This window comes from Aulonocara stuartgranti (genome assembly GCF_965226115.1).
Source record: "Aulonocara stuartgranti genome assembly, chromosome: 17".
Taxonomy (NCBI): Eukaryota; Metazoa; Chordata; class Actinopteri; order Cichliformes; family Cichlidae; genus Aulonocara; species Aulonocara stuartgranti.
The window spans coordinates 28,683,176-28,705,721 of record NC_138953.1 but is presented as its reverse complement, the minus strand read 5'-3'; the positions used below and the strand labels follow the sequence as shown (position 1 = coordinate 28,705,721).

The 22,546-nt window shown below is 43.0% G+C and overlaps 2 protein-coding genes across 2 annotated transcripts in view; both read left to right on the top strand.

Annotated features, from left to right (window-relative positions):
- tspan11 (tetraspanin 11) overlaps nucleotides 1–4,943 on the top strand; it is a 101,681-nt gene extending 96,738 nt beyond the window's left edge. Inside the window, exon 8 of the mRNA XM_082511834.1 lies at nucleotides 4,860–4,943. Coding sequence (XP_082367960.1) covers nucleotides 4,860–4,886 — 27 coding nt within the window. The 3' untranslated portion in view covers nucleotides 4,887–4,943. The remainder of the gene's footprint in view (nucleotides 1–4,859) is intronic.
- An 867-nt stretch (nucleotides 4,944–5,810) lies between these two features.
- The window catches only part of sema3aa (sema domain, immunoglobulin domain (Ig), short basic domain, secreted, (semaphorin) 3Aa), a 34,271-nt gene continuing 17,535 nt past the window's right edge, over nucleotides 5,811–22,546 (top strand). Inside the window, exons 1-3 of the mRNA XM_082511818.1 lie at nucleotides 5,811–6,601; nucleotides 18,101–18,261; nucleotides 19,636–19,698. Coding sequence (XP_082367944.1) covers nucleotides 6,496–6,601; nucleotides 18,101–18,261; nucleotides 19,636–19,698 — 330 coding nt within the window. The 5' untranslated portion in view covers nucleotides 5,811–6,495. The remainder of the gene's footprint in view (nucleotides 6,602–18,100; nucleotides 18,262–19,635; nucleotides 19,699–22,546) is intronic.

The window sequence follows — 22,546 nt, the reverse complement described above, 5'->3', positions numbered from 1 at the left end:
TGGCCCACCTGTTGCAAACATACACACATATGCTGTGATGATTAAAGCCAGATAACAGTTTTAGACATTTGATTTGTCTAACCAAATGTCAAACTTTATTAACAGATGGCAAAACAAATGCTATTAGGATCAAACTTAATCTCTGAGCCGACACGGCATGAACAGGGTTCCCCTCTGATGCTTTTTGTGTCATCGTTACTTCCGCACAAAATTCTTGCCACTCAGTTTATTTTCACCGACCTAGAAGAGAAGTTAATGCTCTTTGAGGAGATCTGTCACAGCCCCTATTCACTTTGACTCTGGGTGGAGATGGGAGGAAGGGGTGAGAGAGTTCTTAGAGGCCTATAAGCTCCCTGATTTAACTACACACAGGGAATAATGAGCTACTACGCTGTTGTCTCAGCCCAACTGCAGACTTAAGTCCTCCCCCAACAAACCCTCATTCAGAAATGCGAGTGTTTTGCATTTACATATACATACAATTTAAAGGAATCCTTTAGGTCCTGGATTAGTCCACTCCCCCCTCGCTTTAAGGTTTCTATTGGTCTTTTCCGCATCAGTGATGCTGCATGATGAGCTTTCTCTGGAACCAACCAAGTTGCAAGAAGTCTTTCACCCCAGAGCTGAAGGTTGCTCAATAACTAAACATAATTCTTTTTTTCTTTTAAGTCGACCTGAAGTTACAGAGAAGGACAGATTACACTTGTGACATCATCAAATTGTGGCTCAACAAGTGCAAGCCTGTTAATGTCAGCGAAAACAACTCCTCCACATCTCCCCCTCCCATGTGAACGTCAGCAGTATTGCGCAGGAAATAATCCCGTTTTTTATGAATCAGTGTGACACTTCAGTCAAATTTCCTTCCTTCCTGTAAACGATTCCTGATATCCCTCGTACCACCGTCATCAGATGTATGGGGTGGACACATCTGTGTGAGTCAGAGCTCCACAGGAGACCAGAAGATGGATTGAAATGTATCAGCGACGAATAAATACACCCAACAGCTTGCCTTCATCCATCCCTCCCTCACTGCAACAGATGTTACAGCTTTCCCCTCGTGCAATGTGGTTCCACTTTTGTTTATTTGCGCTCCGATTCCCGTCCTTGTCTTGAGTGGATGCGGAAACACCACGCGAAACCGCGTGTTAGTTTGCGTCGGCGGAGCTTCTCGCTAAAAGAGATTACTCAAGTTCTGTCATGCACACGATGGGGTTGCGTGACCCACATTGTAAACCTGAAGGACGACCTCTGACCTTTTGAGATGCGATGAAATGGAGGGAAACCTCCCATTTCCCTCCACCAGAGTTGGAGGCTCTTCTGGGGTAGAGGAAGCATTGTTAATGAGCTCTAGAATTGATTTTTAATGAAACCACCACTTTGTTTGACGAGTAAAAGAGCAGAGCCAAAAGAGCATGTGAGAGCAGAAACAGGTGTTGACTGGAGAGCCAGTAAATTAAGAGGATGATTTTATATGTTTTGTGATTTATTTATATTTTTTTCCTTTTAAAAGGCTTAGCAAGGGGTCACATAATGGCTTATTTCTGTCCCACTTAAGCTGCTTTTTCTTCAAAAATTCTCTGTTTCTCTGGATTTTAGAATTATTAGAGACCCTAATATTAAAACACTTTCACATGGTTACGGAAAAATACTTTCAGGCTTCATCTACTTTGATATATAGCTCTTTGTAAACTTCTGACAGAGAAATATACATTTACCGCGTTCCAATGATGATTGTCCACACAGATGTTTTGGTTTTTTTGCTTGCTTTCCCATACACTGCTACATGCTCAGGCAAATGCTTAATTGTGACATAGCATTCGCGCAACTGGTGGTGACATATAAAGGGATTTTCCTTTTTCACAACAAAATGTGTGTGATGGAAAGGCACGCAGTTGCAAAGTAATCAGTCTTAACTTACTCTTTCCTTCTCCTTCCCTTTGCAGTAAATACTGTCATGATTACTATAGCTGATATTTTACAGTTTCCTTTCTCAACTTGTCAAGTTACTGTATCTTTTAAGGTGTTACACGATCACCTCTTTCCTGCCCGTCCCACGCACATATGTGCGTATATGAAAAACACCACACTGACCTTAGTATCCTTCTTTTGCTTGCCAAATAAGCAACATTAGGCCCTTGGTTAGCTGTTCTCCAACACACGCACGCAAGGAGATGCCGCTCTCATAACTCCCACGACATACTACTGTTCTTCCTCTATCCTTCCTCCTATCTATCCTGACCTTTTCCTCTCATTTCCTGGATATGCCATTTGCTGAGTAAGGGGCTGCTGTGTGACCTTTGTTAACATAGAGTGGGTGTGGGTGTTTGGGAATAGGAAGTGAACAAGAAGAGGAACCCCGGCAGTATCAAGGAAATGATGGCTGGCCGTACCTTGAACTTGAAATGTCATTTATCGGGACAGCGAGGAGTTTTGCGGTGTTGCTCCCAGTGGCAATGGCCTCAGGAACTTGGGGTCAGTTAGGATATGAGCAGGAAGGTTTTAGGTGTGTGCTAAAGAAGAGAAGAGGTCAGAGGGCGGTGTGCGCGAAGTACTGGGTGGGACATTTCCGATGTTCTCTTTAAAACAGACATCTGGCATCATCTTACCATAATCATTTTCTCTAACGCGCACACAAGGCATTAACAGCGGTTTCCATACCGCCGGATGAAGATACACCGTCATATCAGTAACAGCACATTGACACTCGCCGCACACATAGACCCGCCTGACGCCGCTCTCCTATCTGCTGTGTCCTCATAAGCAGGGTGTCTCGTGTCCTCTTCTATTTTTACCGTCAGGCGCTGAAAGCCTGTGGGAGCTCCTTGTCAATGGGCATCTCATTCTGCCGCCAACGGCGTGTCACCACTTATTAAGCCGTCATTACTCAGGGCCGCTCCGGCTGCCGGCGTGCCAGGGGGGTGTCGCAAATAGATCTGCAACGATAGGTCAGACTGTTGCTGCACTCCCTAAAGGGCAACCCATAAAGGCGTCACTCCAGGGGTGAGGATCGATGCAGGTAGCTGCGCCGCTATTAGTTTGCCTAATGCAGATAAATGGAAGGAAGGTGGCGGATCGGGGCAGAGGAGAGAGGCCGAGGTCGATGGAGACTGGCTGAGTGAGACGGGAGAGGGTACTTTCACGTGTCTGTCCACACATCTTTTTGTTGTGGGTAAACAGCTAAAAAGGCTGTTTGGACTAAAGGGGTGGTGAGATACGAAGCCAGGGACACCACGATGGTGGAAGTGAATGCATAATGGAACAAGGATGCGCATCAAGATTCAATTACACCCACTAAGACAGAAATAAGGACTGTAAATGTACAAAAAATAAATAACTTTATAATTTAAATCAACAGGTCAGTTCTCTGAGCATCATAAAAGGGGAGGGGTTTTAAGGAAAACTGCTTATCGCCATAGCTTTAATTAATTAAACTGTTAAAGTTGTGGTAATATTGGAGCTTGAAGAAGACCAATAACCCCGAGGTTTAAATATCAGACAGGTCAGAGGATCAAGATTATCATTAAGCCTGATTTTGTAAAACATTTTATGTTATGTTATTAAGATTTGAATTGTTCTTAATAGCCCACCTGACACGGCACACCATCTATCATAGTTCAACAGTTTTCCTCCATCTCCTCTTCTAGAAAACTTAACTAAGCCTCAACTAGGTTTTATTTAAACTCTTATATGCTGCTGCATTTCTTGACCTCTGTAGCTAACCTTTTGATGACAGAGCTATTTGCTTTACAAAAACCTTTTTCACCTGTGGAGCATGCGGTGTCATATTTGAGTTTATATTGCCACAAAGGTACAAGATGTGTTTTGAACTTTTTCTACCCAGTCTGTTTATGTTAAAACACTCCTCAGCGAGGGGTTTTTGGCTCCACCTTCAGAACCACTCGCTTAAAGAATACTTTAGTAAATAGAAGATGTTTGAAACTCCAAAAATGTAATACAAGTTGTAATAAACTGGAAATAACCTTCTTGAAAGAGGCAGATATCACAAACAAAACTTTTTGTTTGGAGGGGGGCAACTGATATCAAAGCTTATGCTAAAATCTTCCAGACAAACAGATACACAGATCAGATATGCTGTATGATACAGCAACAAAAGCCTCAAAACACAAACACACTGGTGGGAGCGCTGGCGTATAGGGGTGCCCTCATACTACAACACACTTACCGGCCCAGTTCTCAGGTTGTTTTCCTTTAGTGTCTTGAGGTGTGTGAGTTGACACATCAGCACTCCTGTTTATCAAAGCTTTTATCACCTCACCACTGCTATGTCACCCCTCAGAGGAAACAGGAGGTGCCCCCTCTTTCTCACACACACCAGCACCTCCAGGGGCCGGCGGGGGTTAAGAGGAGGGGGGTGTTGTTGACCTGCCTCGCTGATGTGAATGACTTTAGCAGAGACAGGATCCCTCTCAGACTATACAGGTTAACTACCAGCATGTGTTCCCTTTAACAATGAGGTTTCATCTGGATAAGTCGAAAACACACTGGAGCGCTACATTCTCCGTGTGCATGGAAACATTTATTTAAAATATTGCAATTCAAAATTCAAAGAAGTATATCAGACAGAAATCACATTTTAGGCCAAGCATGAATATAATATTGTTATTAAGGAATTGAGACTCACATGTCGGTACTTTTTCTAGCACCACCATCTTCATACTGAAAGTTTCAAATTAAAAAAAATGATAAAATAAATAAAAACCTAAAAAAAAAAAGTCAAAAGTTTCACCTTGAATAAAATAATGCAAGACTTTTTATCAGACTTTCTCCTTTTATGTATTTAATTCCACCCATATTATTGGTTAGGTTCTGCTTGTTCTTATTCTGCTTGTCCATTTCAGGGTTGCATAAGTGCTACCGTAGGCTAAGAAGCAGGATACAGCCTGGACAGGTCAAAGGGCTAACATTTACACCTGCGGCCAATTTAGAATCGCCAACCCCATCCATGGCTTTGGACTGTGGAGGAGGCTGGAGTACCCGGAGAAAATCCACACAGCCGTGGGGTGAAGAACATGCAAACTCCACCAAGACAGTCCCCAGTCGACCGGTGGATTTGAACCCAGGACCTCCTTGCTGCGAGGAAACAGTGCTAACCAAAAAAAGAACAGGAAAACGGTGTGTTTTGGGGATTTTTATTGGGCGTATAATCACACATCCTGACGGCACCCTGAAACAGCTGCAATAAAAGATATAAAATGTGTTAGAAGATCGCAAAAAATCATAAACATGTGTATGATGTCTGTCAGCCTAAAAAAACAACAAAATAAATCACACATTACGTAAACAATAATTTAATAAAAGGTGCCTTTTTTCACTGTTTCACTTAAAAATTGAGCCAATGATTAACTTTTTAAATTATTATTATAATTACAATTTCCAGATTTCAACCGAGAACATAAACACGTAGACAATAATGTATTTCATGTCTAAGACCTTTATGTAAAGTATTCTTTTAAAAAAAAATTTTTAATTAATAAGTAAATTAATGTATTCATTTAAAAAAATGTCGGCTCTGTCAGTTGTATTTATTTGGAGTTTTTAAATTAAAGTCAAGCTGTTTTGTGTGCAAGTATTTACTCTCCTTGTTAATCGTTACAACCTGAGATCAAGCTGTGAGTTACTGTACGTGGCCAGAGAGAAAGACTGGGTGAAAAACTGAAAGCGTATGAGTTTTAAAATAAGTCGTTAGAATAGCATTAGAGAGGAACTGATGACGAATGATAAAACAAAAGGAAAAAAACAGGAAATGGGGAGGGATGACTGGAAACTATAAAAACCTAACCATTCACAATAGTTCTATCCACTACACTGGCTTCATCATTTCTTTCAAGTCATAGCGCCCTCCTCTCTCTCTCTCTCCTCTCTCTCCCTGTCGCTCTCTTTCTCGCCGCTCTCCTTCCCCTCCCCTCCCCTCCCCTTCTGTGGATGGTGTAGCTCTCTCTCTCTTTCTCTCTCTCTCTCTCTCGCAGTCTGGTGGAGCTGCACACAAGGATTAGAGGGTTGCTGTGAGTGTCTGCTCAAAGAGAAGAAGGCAGAAAGAGATATCTATTTTTTTTTTAATCTCTAGGACAGGATAGCCTTACTGTTGTGGATAAGTGTTCTGATTTACCTTTGCACAGCATCTACCTCTCCTCTAAATCGCACCAAGCTGAAGCGCTGCTGCGCCTTCACCTGGGGGAGGACAGATCACCCCGGGGGACTATCTTGCCTGGACCTCCACACGGGGAGCCATGTGAGCAGCACCCCACCACCACTACCGACTTCACACTACAGAAGTCCCCCTCCACAGTCTGCACTCTGAGCTGGGGAGCGCAACCAGGATTTTTCACCCCTCTCCCTGGAATCTCTACTTTCAGGGCTTGAGTGTAGGGACTCTCCAAGCTTGGTGTACCCCAGTGGAAGGCACTCTTCTCAGGGCACTGGTCGGGCTGTGAGTGCCCCCCTGGTCTGGAGGCCAGCCAGCAGCACTCCAGCACCATGGAATACCTTCTTGGGATTGTAGTGCTGCTGTGTGGGGCGGTGCAGCCGGGAAGAGGAGTTAATCCAAAGCACAACGTACCCAGACTAAAGCTGTCATACAAGGGTAAGCCCATTCTCCATTCTCCCCTGGCTCCAGGTTATATAGGCTCACCGTAGTAGCTGGCGCTTTTAGCCAACACTAGCCTGTCCAGTTTATTTTTCTTGCCCATGGGTTCTCTTTTATGCTTTGCTTTTCATCTATTCTTCCTCATGTTGAGTATGGCTTTTTCCTCCTCTATTTCTGTGGATCTATTTCTGCCTCTGTGTCTGTCTCATTCACTCTTTCTCCCTCTTGGTCAGCATACATGATCTGACTCTCTCCTTAACCTACTGTCTTCCTCACTCCCATTAACTCACCCCTTCTTTCTGGCCGGTTCTGTCTGTCACTATCCCACTTACAAATAGTCAAATTGGTTCCATATGCTGCGAACGGCTCTTGCCTGAAGTTAAATGTATATATTGGCCCCTGTACCAATTTTCCCTTGTGCTGTCCCCTTGTGCTAGTACTGTACAGCCCTGTTAAGTGCTCTGCACGGGCAGTAGAGCCTCTGTTTTAATGGCTTCTGTCCCAAAAACTCCTGAAAAAAAGGAGGAGATCTGCTTTGGTTGTGACACAGAGCCCCTCTTTATGGGGCCAGGTAGATTTCTCTACTTCACATTACTGTATCCTGTACGGATCCAACAGTTGGAGTGTGTGTGTGTGTGTATTAAATCACCTTTTGCACTAGAGCATACATTAATGGTAAAAGAGACATTTATTAGTTTTCTCCTTTTTTTCATCTTCCTTTTTTTGTTTGTTTTACATCGTGCACGTGTAAGTTTTTGACGTATATAGCAAACATGTTATTCTCTCTCCTTGTGTGTTATTTTGAGGGGAGACTGCGGAGCGCCGGTTCTTCCTCTCCTCCTCCCTCTTTCTCTCTCTCTCTTTCTGTGTCTCGTCTCCTCTCTCACACCCTACACTAAATCAGGCTCTTTGTAATAGCAGACTTTTCATCGCAGCTAGAAATAACTGGCAACATTTTTGGCATTTTTTTTTTCTTTTGCTTTTTAATGTCAGTGAGGGAAGGCTATTGTGGTTCTTTGTCCTAAAACATGACCGAAAGTATATGCCTGGGAGTGTGGTCTCTCAATTCTTTATTTTCGTCCCGTTTCCCTCGTAAGACGTGCCCTCTGAAAATTTACGAACAGGCTGATTTGCCGTCGGGTTGCAGCCGAAAACACGAGCGTGCGGTTGAAAAGTACGCGACTGTCACCCAGAGCTTTTGCTCCTCACATGATTTCAGTCCAAGTTGAGGGAAAATCACATTTCGGGCTTGAGGAGGGTGAATATGATGTTTGTCACAAATTCATTCTCTATCTTTAGACAAAACCTTTACTATAACTTATGTTTAGAGGCCTGCCGTATGACATGCACGTTGTAATTTGGGAGTAGTATATTTTCATTTATCACCCTTTCAACTTCCAAATGTGTATGATTGTATGTGTTTTGAATCCAAAATAAAATCTGTGTGAAATAGTATTTAAAATTCTAAAAAAGAAAAATAAAGCCATCATCATACGGGAATTCAAAGGGTGATGACATGCATTTTCCACATGAGCTGAATAAATCTGGAAAGCATCATTCTTGAACTCACCTGCTGCAAGTCATGTATCCCCTGGGCTCCATCTCTTCAGTTCACACGAAGCCAAGCCTCTAGGCATGATGAGACGATGTCATCCCTTCTTTACCCAGCCATCTGTTTAAAGAATGTGAATATAGTTCCCTCCTGCCCCCTTTTTGTGATCCTCTTCACTGTTCAGTCTGACAAGTGAACATGTTTCTGACAACAGCACTAGACAAGAGATATGTCATCAACCATCAAAGTCTGTATTGACTGACTGTGTGAGTGATGGATGAGTGAGAGCAGGTCTGCTCGGGAAGCCTGTCACGCTAGACGTACTTTTATGGATTTCTTTCTTTTTTCTTTGTTGCGCTAAAAGTGCATCAAAGCTTTGTTGTTTATGTATGTGTGCGAATGTTCTTGCCACATCTTGGTGTGAGAACTCAACACCCTCTCTTGTGATTTCCTCCCCTTAGACTGTAAGTGGTGTCTCTGCATGCGAGTGTGTGTGTGTGTGGCGCAAATGTGTCAGGTCTTGCGTGTCCCCATATAATTAGACACCTGGTTGTGTGCATGTGCATGTGCCCGCGCGCATATGCATGAGCTCACAGATAAGTTTCTTTTATTGTGCCGTTGCATCAGTGTTTCTATAATTATGCGTGATTGCATTCTGCTGTTGGCTTGCGCCGTTGTGCATGTCACAGCGCGAGCGGGCGTGGGGTGTAAAGGCATGAGAGCGTATCGTGCGCCGCTCTCTTTGTGTGTCACCGCTCGCCAGCATCTGCGCCTGTGTCTCGGGCCCACAGGTGTTTGATGGCTCTCTTGATGTCTGTCAGGAGACAATTCGCAGTTCACACCCACATTGTGACGGATGGAGGGAGGAAAGGGAGGACGCTGGTAGAAATGGTGGAGGAGATGAGATTCGCGTTTAATGAAGGAAGAGCTGGCAGGCGTACAGTTGATGACGCAAAAGGATGGGAGGCCGGGCTTCGAGTGAGGTGTCGCTCATCCCTTCTCCCCATGCAAATCCAGCTTCGTAATTAAGTCAAATAAACAGCAAGGAGGAAAGCTCCCGGGAAGGACACTCGGGCAAGCACCGAGCAAAAAGTCCAGCACGAGAGCCGAGAGTGAAGGAGAGACTCCCAGGCATAGGACGGCCACAAGAACTAGCAAGGTTTGTTATTTGTGGCAGTCATATAAACACAGAGCATGTGAGCAGGGGCCCATGAAATCATTCTCAAATGAGCACTGATGACACGCCTCCAGGGGCCGATAGTCACACAAGACGGAGCGATTTTCTTCTTCTGGAAAGGACGGGCGGAAGATTGCAGAGTGAGCAGTTTGTGACGGAGAGCGACTGAGAAATGGGAGACAGGTAGATAAAATGACCTCTCATGGGACGGCTGGCAGGGCAAGCACGGAGTAAATGATTTCCCTGTGGGGTCAGTTAGACGTTCAGCAAAAAAGGGATCGTGCTCTGCGGGGACGGGACGCTGATCAAAAGAGTTAATGATTTTCTAGTCTCCTTGAGACTGAAATAGCGCTTACTTACGTCGCCTTGAAGTAGTAACACAAGCAAGGAAGGCGTAAGGTGAAACTCAAGTCCAAGTTCAAATGATCTTGCTTAAATTTGTGGCACGTGTTGATACCATCTCATCACAGTTCTGCTTGCGTGAAGAAGAATTTAACGCTGTGTGTGTAATGTTTTAAAGCAAAAGGCCGACTTGTTACTCAAAGTGAGTCATTACCACCTTGAGTTTTTGAGCAACACATGTGGAAATCATCACTTTAGAGTGAACTGCGACTGCTCCACAGTCCTGTTGCACCACTGCAATACGTCATGCATGCGATTTACAAGGAGAAAACACGGGTACACTCCCATGGATCAATGCATACCTGCACACACATTCCTGAACAATCGATGTACAGCACTCTCCCTTACTGTGCCATCAGGAGGAAGACTGACCCCTAAAGGTCATCTGAGGTGCATGCAGCATGAGGGGCCTTTTTGTGAAACTCCCACCAAGACCCAGTGTGTCGGTCTTATAATGAAATGAAAAGCGAGACTTAAAAACTTTAAAATGTCCCATCAAACAACCTGATAAATACTTTCAGTGTGTTTGATTATGGAGCCTAGGTATGACCTCTCAGCGCCGTCGCAGACGCCCCACGCTGGCTCGATGGGTGGAGCTGATGAGGAGCCGGGGAATCTGGAGTTGGCTCACAACCCTTCAAAATAGACACTTGGTGTGGAACCGCACTCGACGCAGTCAGTCTGGACTCAGCCCCCATAATAAGCCTGTCTGTGCGTCCATGTGTGCTTGTGTGTGGGCGTGCCTGCTCGCCTGTGAAAATATGTGCCTGTTTGTATGTTTGCGGGTGTTTGCATGTGCGTTGGGTTCGTCACTGTGTGTTTTTTCTATTTATTCTTTGATATGTGAATGAGCATCTGGGTGTCTCGCTCTCAGCTTCTCTCTGCTGTATCTGTCCGTTCTTGCGGGCTGGGGCTGACAGAGCGGATGTAGATAATTATAAGGTGTTCGTACAACGCGGCAACTTTGGAGATGCCTGCCTTCGTCTCTCTCTTTCTCTCTTTTTCATCGTCCTTTTCTCCCTAACCCTCCTCCCTCTCCTGCGGCTCAGTCGCTTCAGTTGAGGAACCACAACACCGCAGACCTTAAGTACAATCTTCAAGCAAGCTCTGTGTGTGTGTTTATAATATTTTTTTTTATGTTCGTCTCCTTTTCCCGTCTCTTTGATTGCAGCTCACTTGATACATATCTTTTGGCTATCCTTCTTTTCAACTCTTTTTGGACACACACACACCCACACACACTGAACTGCCCTCATCTTTTCTCCCACACAGCCACATTCCAATAGTATAAACCAATGTTTTGCACTGGTTTGGTTTTCAACTATGCCCCTGTGTTACATCGGAATATATTACTTTTCCTTCCCCTGACTCACAAACCTGACCACAGAGTTTGGTGAGCTCCCACCACCCCGAGTCCACAAGTTTAAAGATGGCAGAATGAATTTGTGCATATGTGTGTATTTATGTGACACTCATTGCCCCACAGATACCCAGCTCCACTTGGGAAACAAAAACAAAAATCCATTCATCAAATCCATGAAAAAAAAGCAAATCTGTTTTCACTGAGCTTTTATACCGCACCAGCTGATCTCATCCTGTGGCATATAAGAATATAATGCAGGAGGAAGACAGTAGAACCCTTTGTGTAATTTGCAACTTCTATGAGCATCCGTTGCATGTGTCTTCTTCCCATCGCTTCCATTTTTAATCAGCTATTTTCTTTTTTAAATTGTCATAATAAAATAATCTGCATGTGCACTCAAATGTCACAATAGAAGGGAGCGTCAGCGCAGTTGGTGTTTGCCGGGAGATGAATATGTGTGCGCACTGCAATTGTGTATGTTCGCTGTGCATTTTTTGTGCCTGCGCGCGCATAAACACAGTACGGGCATGCACGCGGGAAAAATATCCCGTGTCTTTGCATCTGTGTTTGGGATGTAGGCTTAGGTTACAGCATGGTGCAGATTGCTGAACCGTGGGTATGAATGGGTCCCGCCACCTGCTAAGGCTTGTCAGTCAGATGGAGAAAGGGTGCACCGTTCAATCTGAGCAGAGTCGCGTTACAAATGAGGGGGACATCTCTGCAGAAAGACAGACCGAGGGACCGACAACAGACGAATAAAAGGGGAGCGGCTAACAAGAAAATGTTAAGAGAAAGTAGAGTGTGTAATGATTTTTTGCACAGGCTGATATTACTAAGCATTAGTGGCTATTTATAAAAATTATAGACACTGTTAACGATTTTAATCTGACTCTACCAATTTTAGTGTTATACTGTCAAAATCAGAGGTCAACTTGAAATAACAGCGCCTTAAAAATCACTTTAATTTAAGACTCAATTTAATGTGAGGTCATTTTTTCCCCGTTTCCTCAGACTTGCTGTTTTATTCCTGTCATAAATAACAGGAACAGCATAAGACATAATGAGGAGGGGTTGAAAACATATTGCTTCATTATGACAATATTAGTCTTGACAGTTTAAGTTGCTGTCATTATCATTTTCCAGTGGAACTGCCTTTAACAAAGTGCACACAGCAATAATTCTTTTTTTTTGTTTTTGACATGAAACCTAATTTGTTTGCACAACACCCCCCCCCCCCCCCCCCCCCCCAAAAAAAAAAATGCTGCACAGAGCTGAAATGTGCATCCTCGCCCGTGGATTTGTGTCGCATCAGTGTGTTTGCTGTCACGTTCAGATTCCTGGCCCTGCCTCATTAATTTGTAATAAAATGGCAGAGCTGACATTCAGCTACACTGTACAGCTGACAGGCTGCACTAACAGGCAGTGGCTCCAGACATGACCACCATAACCACAGCCTGGTTCCTCTCAAAGTCCATCCATCAAACTGCCTGGTGATAGCACCAGTGGCTTTGCAAGAGGAGCGATTTTTTTTCTTTTTTTTCTTTGAGTCTACGCGTACGTGTGCTTGGATAGACACGACCATTTCTGCCAGTTTGTTCATACTCCGAGAAGTTTGGATGGCTGACTGCTTACGTACAAAAGTCAGTGTTTAGATTCCCTTGTGTGTCTGTGTTTTCCTTAAAAGTAATAAGAACCAGGGCAGGCCTCATTATACCGTGAACATTTAGTGGTGTGTGAGTGCGGTAGGCACGGCCAGGCCTCGAGCCGTCTGTGGTCGTAGCCCTGGTCTGTGGTCCAGCCGTCCAATGACAGGAGGAGACACACGCTAATGAAACGGTTCCATATTTGACCGCTTTTGTTGTACGCAAGCTTTTTACGGGTTTCTGCCTCTGTTTTGTCATTATCCTTGATTTGAAGGAGGTTTCTGTCTGTTGCTCTTTCTCTCAGTCTCTCTGTTTTTTCCTCCCGTCAGATTTTCTAGTATACCGTCCTCTTGTATGCTGTATTCCTCCTCGCTCTGTCTTTTTCTCTCTCCCTCTCTCTCTCGAGGGAAAACAGGCATGGCATACGGTGACAAGGAAGTCTAGCATTTGGGTTGAAAAAGATGAATGAGCTGTGTGGTGAAATTCAACACATACTTAAACTATTCATATAGATTCGGTGCGGTTTGGGTTGTGGTCACGTTTTCCTTATTAGGGCCTCTGATGCATATTCTGTTTTCACATGCACTGAGTCATATTCACAGGACAGAATATGGTATTAAAATGTCCCATAAGATACGGTACTTGACTATGAGTTATGGCTGTGAGTCACTTTTGGTTAAAAAATAGAAAATTATTATTGAAACTGTGTAGAAATCAAAGGAAACTTGCTCATTCTTCCTGCAAAGCACCATCACTGTGGCTTCAAAAGCAAATTTGTGACATATTTAGAGTGGCTGTAGTAAATAGTCCATCAACACGGGCTTCATTCACACACAACCACACATACACACACACACGTGCTCCGTTCTTCTAGAGTAAAACACTCATGGGAGTTCCTCTTAATTGTAGAGTTCGGGGCACCGTGTGTAAGGAAGCACATTTCCTGTCAGAGCTGTCACTCAGCTGCACCTGAATGAGAAATCCAACAGTCCAGGTCGTGTTATACAGACAGTCGCCATGGAAACCAACCCACACCTGCTACTGTGCTTAGAAAGAGAGCGAAAAGGGAGGGAGGAACACCGAGAGGGGAGGTGAACTTTTAAGGCATGTGTGGATATCCTTGAGCTTAGGATAATGTTTGAGCACTTTGTTAAGCAAAGCTCTCTGCAAATTTCCATGCGGCGGCTGTCTCCTCTTTTTCTGCCTCACACCTGCGTTTTGTGGCCGAGGCCATCACGAGAGAGGCAAAATGTACACTGCACCACACACAGAGAGAAAGGAAAGCATTCAAGAGCTGAGATGCCAAACCAAACCGCTGGAGATATTATAGTACTGTTCGCCTTTGCTTCTGCAAAGCTAAGCTTGATAAACACGTGCCATTTTTTCCCCCCGCGTGCATGTGAATGGAGTAGGTCTTTCGTAATACTTAGATTTACACACTCGTTGAATCCACAGAAACGGCACCTATGAGGTCTAAATCACACACCGTGCAAGAAAAAAGAGGATATAAACAAGACGTGGTCGAATAAAACGAGCATTCACTTGGACGTATGAACAAGGGGGGAAAAAAGACTTTAAAAAAGAGCGACATTGTTTTAGTGGAATATTATCCATCTGTTGATTCCCAGTCAAGTGTTTTCCTCTGTCGGGCTTTTATGTTTCGTGTCACTCGCACAGCACACACATCCTCACATACACGCATTCAGATAAACATAATTTAATGCCTCGTCGCCTTTCTTTCATGTGGTTTCATTATTCTGCTATTGCGTGGCATGTAGGCGTCTAAAACGCCTGGCTGTTTGGAGAATGGGGGAGTGAAGAGTACTCCATAGACAATTGCACTTGAATTTTGAATGTAGCTTTTTTTCCCCTCTAGCTTTTTAAGACAAGAGCCAGGTTATTTTCCATAATGGAGTATGACGGTGAGCAAATGGTAATTTATTTGAATGAATTGCTTGTATTTGCCTGTTTCAAGCTGCGTCCTTGAATATTTGTTTGCAGTTATTGAATATGAAAACAAAGACGTATAACGGCTGTCGAGTAGCCTACACGTGTCATAATGTAGATCAGCATATATGGCCATTCACTCTTGTGTTAATGTCAAAGGGAAAAGAATACACTGATGGCACGGAATTTCCGGTGTGGTTGCATATTTGCATCTGCGTGTGTAGGTGTGCCTTTGGCATATTTGTCTGAAGCCGTCCGCATCGGCCGTTGTGCCTTTTGCAAAAGGAAACTGTGCGAGAGAAAGACAGCAGACAGAGGATGTGTGTAACAAGAGACAGTGAGGAACAGACACAGAGTTGTGTGTGTGCATGTGTGAAATGTATAAGCATGCACCAGTATGTGTTCAAACGTCTCCGTGTTCAATGGCTAGTGTAAGCAGACGAGGGGGCATGTGGCTTTGTATGAACACATACGTGAGCAAGAGTGTGTTTCTGTGTGTGTGTCTGTGTGTGTGTGTCGGGGGTCCGGGCAAGGGAAGAGCGCTGGAGGTGGAAGCTGCTGAGTGCGCTCACTGTTCCACGAGTTCGTGCTGCATAAGCACAAATTCTGATTGGATTACAACTTGGACTATGTGCATGTGTGTGTATATATATATGTATATACATGTGTGTGAGTGTGTGTGTGTTTGTGTTCAGAGAGAACTAATGTGGTGTATACATTTAGGTCAATATCTGCATGTAAGTTCAAGGGTGTGGCAGGCATTTTAAAAACTAGAGCGCCGTGAATTCATGTCAGACCTGCTTTTCTTTTGTGTGTGTGTGTGTGTGTGTGTGTGTGTGTGTGTGTGTGTGTGTGTGTGTGTTCTATATGTCCGCTGACTGTGTGAGCGTTTGCTTGGTTACTATATTTTGTATGAGCTGTGCCTTGTGCTCTCTATCTTTGCTTGTTCCCTTTTCCAAACGAGTGTGTCTGTGTTTAGGTTGGAGGTCCTTAGGTGCTTACGCCCCAGTTCCTCCGATTTTCCAAACCGCAGTAGATCCCGGCCCCAGATAAAGGCTCTCTGTGTGTTTTTGTGCGCATAGGCCACCTTGTCTTTGTCAGAGATTACCACGTGTTGAAATATGTGTGCGGTGATTTTTTTTTTTTTTTTTTTTTTTTTGGCCCATTTGGAGGAAACTTTTCATGAAGGATCTCAGATACTGACAACTGGACCGCAATTCGAACTCAACTCATATTCACACGATGATGAAACTGAAATGTGTCCTCTGGTTTGTTATTTTGCTGTTTTTGAAATCGTCCAGTCTTCCTCTCTTCCTTTGTTTTTCATCTTCTATTTTTTTTTTTCCATTTCATTCTCATTTTTTATGCCCAGCTTGGCTTTCTGCCACGTCCATCACTTTTTCCGTTACGCCATAGCGAAAACACGAGAAGACCTCTTCTGGCGTCCTGTTGGCTGGAAACAGCATTTCCTGACTTCCCTTCTCAAACTCATTTCCTGACCCTGCTATGTCATGTCTTATTGGTAAACTGAAAAAAGTGGGTCCCGACTGGTTAGCATATGATAACAAAATGTTTATGAAAATTGCTCTTAAGTTAAACCATGACTTCCTTGAGCACTGTGTATTTATTTTCCCGTGGCAGCCGAGTGTGTGCAAATGTGAATGCCAGCATGTCAGTGTGCAGGGAATGGCCCGCGTAGGAAAAGATACCTACACGCACTGAAACCCCCACACATGCGCTCAACCCATGTGTGGTACAGTACAAAATTTCACACAAATTCACTCCCACTCCCCTCCAGGTTCCTTAACCTCAAAGGTAGCCTCAAACAGAAATCCAACTGACACAGATGAGCTGCGAGCGTCTTTATTAGGTGATGACCGCTCCTTCTCACAGCCCTCATCCACCCGGCTAGCCCTCGATCCACAGAGCTGGTTGACACACCACTTCCTCCGTATCCCCTTTCCATCAATCCACTTTTTATGTGGACACAGATGTCTAAGATCTTACACATTGTGAGCGGGCACAGATGGCTCCTATAGCAGCCCGTCAATCAGAGCTTTGTCGGGAGAGCACGGAGATCACAATCCACTGGACTGTATACTCTTGTGCGTGTTTCCAGATAGATGGATAGATAGATAGTTATTGGAGCAGTATACAGTGAAAAGCGAAAATGATGGTTGACATATTGGATATTCATTTTTGTTGCCATGTAATGATGTTACAGAGTTTTATTCACAATGATAATTAAATATAATTTAATGGGTTTGGTCAACGTATTCTCTCCACAACAGAAATATGTAATAAATAAAAACATCACATGAATGGCCGTACTAAAGTGTTTTTATACACAGTAAAGGATTTTCTTTCATATTTAATTAGGACTGCAAACAACAATCTTTTGATACATATTTTCTTTCTTATTCTTGTGATAATTATTATATTATTATAATTTAGTTCACGTACTAAGCAGTTAATCTAATATCCATGTCAGGTCATGTCATGCTGTAGATTTTTTTTTTTTTTTTTTATGAAATTCCCTTTTGACTTTGCATAATTGAAAAAATTGGTTTTCTTGGTTGTTTCGGGCAAGTAGGTTCACGAGCATAAACGATTAGATAATCCGGGGTGGGAGTGCTGTTCTTTGTTAATATAATACTGTTGCTCTTGTGATAGCTGACCCTGCAGAGTCTTTGCTGATTAAACTTTAACTGACTGGCTAGACTTCAGCCAATATGCCAGGTCTTTGGTTTTCATTCAGGTTGACCACATATTATAAGTTTATGCATGATAGCTTCGCACACATGTGCTGTAGTATACGTGCAGCCGCAAACTCGTTTATGTAACATAGTAACCCGTTTAAAGATACATGGACACCTCCGCACATACTTGCTTACACAAAGTGTCTCCCCTGGCCTTTACTCCATATGAATTATTCAGCCAATCACACGGCTGAGCAGTCTGAACCGCGTCCCTGATTGGGACATGCTGTGTTCACTTAAAATGTCTCACGCTATACTTGACTGACAAGTGTCCGTGCCAGTGTTTGTGTGGAAACACAATTAAGGAAACATGAAATCTCCTTAATATCCTACAACATTATCATAGATAGGGAAGAACTCTTTGTTTGTTCTTTTTTTTCCTGCCATTGAAACTTGGCTTTGATTAAAAAGCATTCACTGGTACCGATATGAATAATTGTGATTTCATGCAATATTTAATCCAAAAGATACCGTGTGTTGCAAATGCATTTTTTACACTAGTCTTTTGTGGTTACTCCAAACTTGGTGGAAGTGCGTTGGATAAATATAGACTTGTTTTTGTCATTTAAAAAAGCTTTTCTTCTGTCGTATAGCCTTTTATTCACCCTTTCTGTGCATCTAAGAATCACCGTGTTTTTCTTTTTTCCTTCCAGAGATGTTAGAGTCTAGTAACCTCATCACCTTCAATGGCTTGGCAAACAGCTCGAGCTACGACAGTTTCCTATTGGACGAGGAGCGAGGGAGACTGCTGGTTGGAGCTGAGGACCACATTTTCTCATTTGATCTCGTTAATATCAACAGGGACAACAAACAGGTAAAACTCTCGTTTCAGGTTTGTCTAAAAGTCGTCTCTCTCTTTCCATCTTTCCCTGCCTGCTGCTCCCTCTGGAGTCCATTACTCCATCACTTTCTCCCCTCCCCTCATCCCTCCCACTGTCTGTCTCGGTCCAGACGAGGCTGTCCATAATTCCATTACTCCACCTGGACTAGGTTAACAGTCTCTTTTATCTGATTCGGGCTTCTATCACAGACACACAAGACTGACACAGACTTGCCTGCAGGCTGCAGAGAGCTGAAAAAGGGAATGAAAGTGCTGAAAAATACATAGTCAATGCGGAAAGGGGAAAGTGCGTCTTTTAAATCTTTTGCCCTTGGCTCGGATGTGTATTTTTTCCCCCCGCCTTTCCTTTTCGTTCTTTTGTTCTAATCTTCGCATCATTACGAGATAAAGGCCAAAAAAGCAGTGATTAAGCAAATCTAATGTAATTATCCTAAAAAATGTGCAATGCAGAATCCCATGAGGGGAACAGTCAGCTGATCTAGAGAGGAGATAAATCTAGGAATAGAGTGAGCAGTGCGTGTGTCTATTGTAAGCACATAACAGTGTGGATATGTGTACGTGCATACATTTGGACATGGAGATATGCATACATTTCCATTGTCTGCAGACATCTGTGTGGCCAGGAGCAAAAAGTTCAGCTCTGTCGCACCCATTTTTGCGGTATAATTAAGTATAATCTTTCCCGTACTTATTACAGCTCACACATGCATGCTCATACACTTCATATGCCCCATGTGTGTTTAATTCATGTGACACCAGAGGCCACAGATGGATGACAATGAGACCTATCTCTTCCAAAGCAAAGTAGCAAAACCCTGGTTTCTTTTCATATTTGAAGTGAAAAGTACAACCTTATGGCGAGGATTTCAAGCGTAGACACGCTGTAATTTAAACCAGAACCCCTGTTTAGACTGTATAAAATGCCTGTATTGACACAGCAAATGTCAGAGAGGGCAATAAAACGTATATTAGTCAATTTCAATAAAACATCAGATTTTTTTATTTTTTTCATTTTCATGTCTGTCAATGAAACTCTTCTTTACTTCCCTTTAATGCAGTCAATCTTGCGCTGTTCTACAATCCTTATATTTATTATATGTGCACATATGTTTCTGATGGAATTGCCAAAGATATGGAGCGAAATAAAGAACTGGGTAATCCAGGAAATATCTTTCTTAATCATGTCCTGGAATTACACGAGGCTTGCTTCTTTCCTCTGATTCACTCTATCGACTCACTGCCTTCCAGTTTAGTGTTTCATGAAATGACTTTTAAATGTTCCTCTCAACCTCCAGCATGATATGACTTTGCTTTTCTTCTTCTTTTTTTTTTTGTTCATTTGCACAGATTGCGTGGCCCGCCACCCCCTCTAAGAGGGATGAATGCAAGTGGGCAGGGAAAGACCTAGGGGTAAGTCCACATTTATAACAGCGTCATGATTAGAGCTGTTCCGTGTAATGTTTGCTTTTTGTCACGGAAATGACATGTCTGCTCTGTCTTCAAATTTCCCTTTTTTGTTTTTTTTAACATCCTAATAACAATATAAGACAGAAATAATTTCAGGGACCAGCAGCCGTTAAAGAAACACTAGCACGAAGAGGTATTAAATTAGCTCAGATAAAAGTCGTGGTGCAGCACTCGTGTTCCATTTCACCTCTGGCACGCTGTACTCTCTATAGGCTGTCCCACAATGACACCTACATCTAAACACACTGTACAGCAGATGTTCAGTCACACGATAGTGTACACAGCGTGTCGGGGGCACAAGGACAATGAGCTTATTTGCTTCTGCGATGTACAGTTTAATTTTGGGAGCATGTTTATCTATGTGCCTCAGAGTGCGCGTTTGTGTGCATATTTATGTGGGAGTGTATTGTTTGAGTTCTCGTTATCTGACGCGATGTGTTAGCTCACATGTCGCAAGTTTGCTGAACGCACTCTATGCTGCTGACTTTGTAAGCACAATGGTGTTAGTGTGCTTTATTTGTATGTGTGTGTGTGTTTCTGTTTGGAAAGGCCCTGGCTGCATTGTATCTGATCCTAATTTCATAGCTGGATGAGTCTCGAGTGCGGTGCTGCTGGGTTTTTTAGGATTATCAGGAATTGCGCAGTCTTTTTAAATCATAGTGGTTCCGCTGGGATCTAACTCACTAGCGACTTTTTGGGTTTCGCACAACCACGTAGGCAATACTTCACCTTCACTCCCTCGTGCAGTGGAAAGAGTGTGCTCTGGCAGCACAACATCACACAAAATGCAATGATGAGGTATTTGCCTGCTGTGAAAATGTTTACCCTTGAAAATGAGGCGGTGAGAGCAGAGACAGAGTACAGCATGGAGAGGCCTTGATTAGGACATTACTAAAGCATTCAGAGCTCCCATAGTGATGCATTTCCCCAAACCACAGTTTACAGCGGCAGAACAAATGTAACAGCTGCCCCCTAAAAAATGCCTGATGGCTGTATCACTATCCGTGGTAGAATGGCTGTGTAACATGGTCCAAGTTGTTGCATTTGATTCACCGAACAAAGCATTCAGAGTGTGGATTTACGATTTCGTAGAAGTGCCTGATGTCATTTCGGATTTGCTGTCCAGCTATTGTAGACATTAATGGGAAAATAATACTCTCGAGTTATCCCACATTTCCAGTGCATTTTCTTTATTGAACTAGAGAACTCAGCATTATCTCAAAATTCATTCAAGTCATTTAAATGTTTACAAATCTGTCCACCTATTTTCCCCATGGGAGGTCAGCATTAACAACCAATCCAACGAGAGCCATTAATATCATCCGGTAATGACTCATTTATCCTCTGCGGGTGTTGCGGTTTTCACATAATGACATGGTTTGTGATCAGGGAAGTCATTTTTCTCCACAGAATAAGAAAGAGCCGCAATTTTGAGTGACCATTACGACCGTCTCTCAGTGTTTAGGTGTGACCTACCTACCACATAGCTAATGATTCTAGCTGAGACAGCCGTGTAAAATCCCAAACAGAGCTGACCCTGGAGGGGATTATAGAAGCTGATGAAATGTATATAACGAGGGCCGTGAGAATGATGTGGGGGGACATGCGCGCTCGCTGTTCAGCAGTACACAGAGGGAAAAACCATTAGACCCACAGACACACAAAAACTTGCAGGGTTAAGGTCAGTCACAGGGCTTCAAGTTAAGTTAATGATAACACACATAGTTAAAAGGTGTTTAAATACATGGAAAACCCCAGTCTGTTAGCATGTCACAGATTTTATATTAAGAGAACAGTTAGACTTAAAGGAGATAGAGTTATTTGCTTTCTTCCAAAAGTTAGACAAGAATATTGATATTACAGTCTGTAAGATAAATTTTAAGCAAACAGACAGGAAACAGGAAATTAACCAGTCTGCCCATTTCAACAGGTAACAAAATCTGCCTGCCAACACCTCTAACACTCACTGATTAACATCGATCTAGTTTGTTCAATCAATGAAATATAAGTGGAAAGGACTTAATGGAGTCTCCACCACAGACGGATAGATGCACAGTACTGCGCAAAAGTGTTGGTACACCCCTTGTTTTTTTTTTATTTTTTATTGGAAAATGTAAATAGGTGCAGAGATTTACTGAAACATCTATAAATATACATTATATATACAGTATTATAGGGTAAAGCTGAGTTTTTACAATTCTAATGAGCTTGAAAATCAATATTTGATATGACCAAAGCTTAAACTCTCCTGAGCCTTGATTTAACTTGGTTGCACACACGGGCATGGATAACTGGAGATACAACAGCCCAGACATTCCCGTTATAGTTCTTTGAAGTCCACTCGAAGTCCGCGGCCTGGGGCACATGCATAGTTAAGGCATTGAATTAATTCATCAACTATGCATGTGCCCCAAGGACGGCGAGACCACATGCTCACAAAACACAGGCAGGCAAGTGGAGTCCAGTGGACTTGTGGATACAAAAAGTTTTCATGTAATTTCTTGAAATAATCTTAAGGAAAAGTTCTCCAGACTTTCTCTTGAAAAGCATTCAAAGGCTGTCTTTATTTCCATCCTCTGTCAAGGTGACTCCTTCAATAATATTGAGGTTCAGGCTCCAGGGAGAAAAGCAAATGACTGATAGTGTTCCCTTGTGTGTTTTTCTATCAAGATATGCTTTGCATTGGCAGTGTGTTTGTAATCATTGTCATGCTGCAGGATCAAGCCGTTTCCAATCAAATGCTTTCCAGATGGTACTGAATTGTCTATCAAAATCTCATGGTATTATTAAT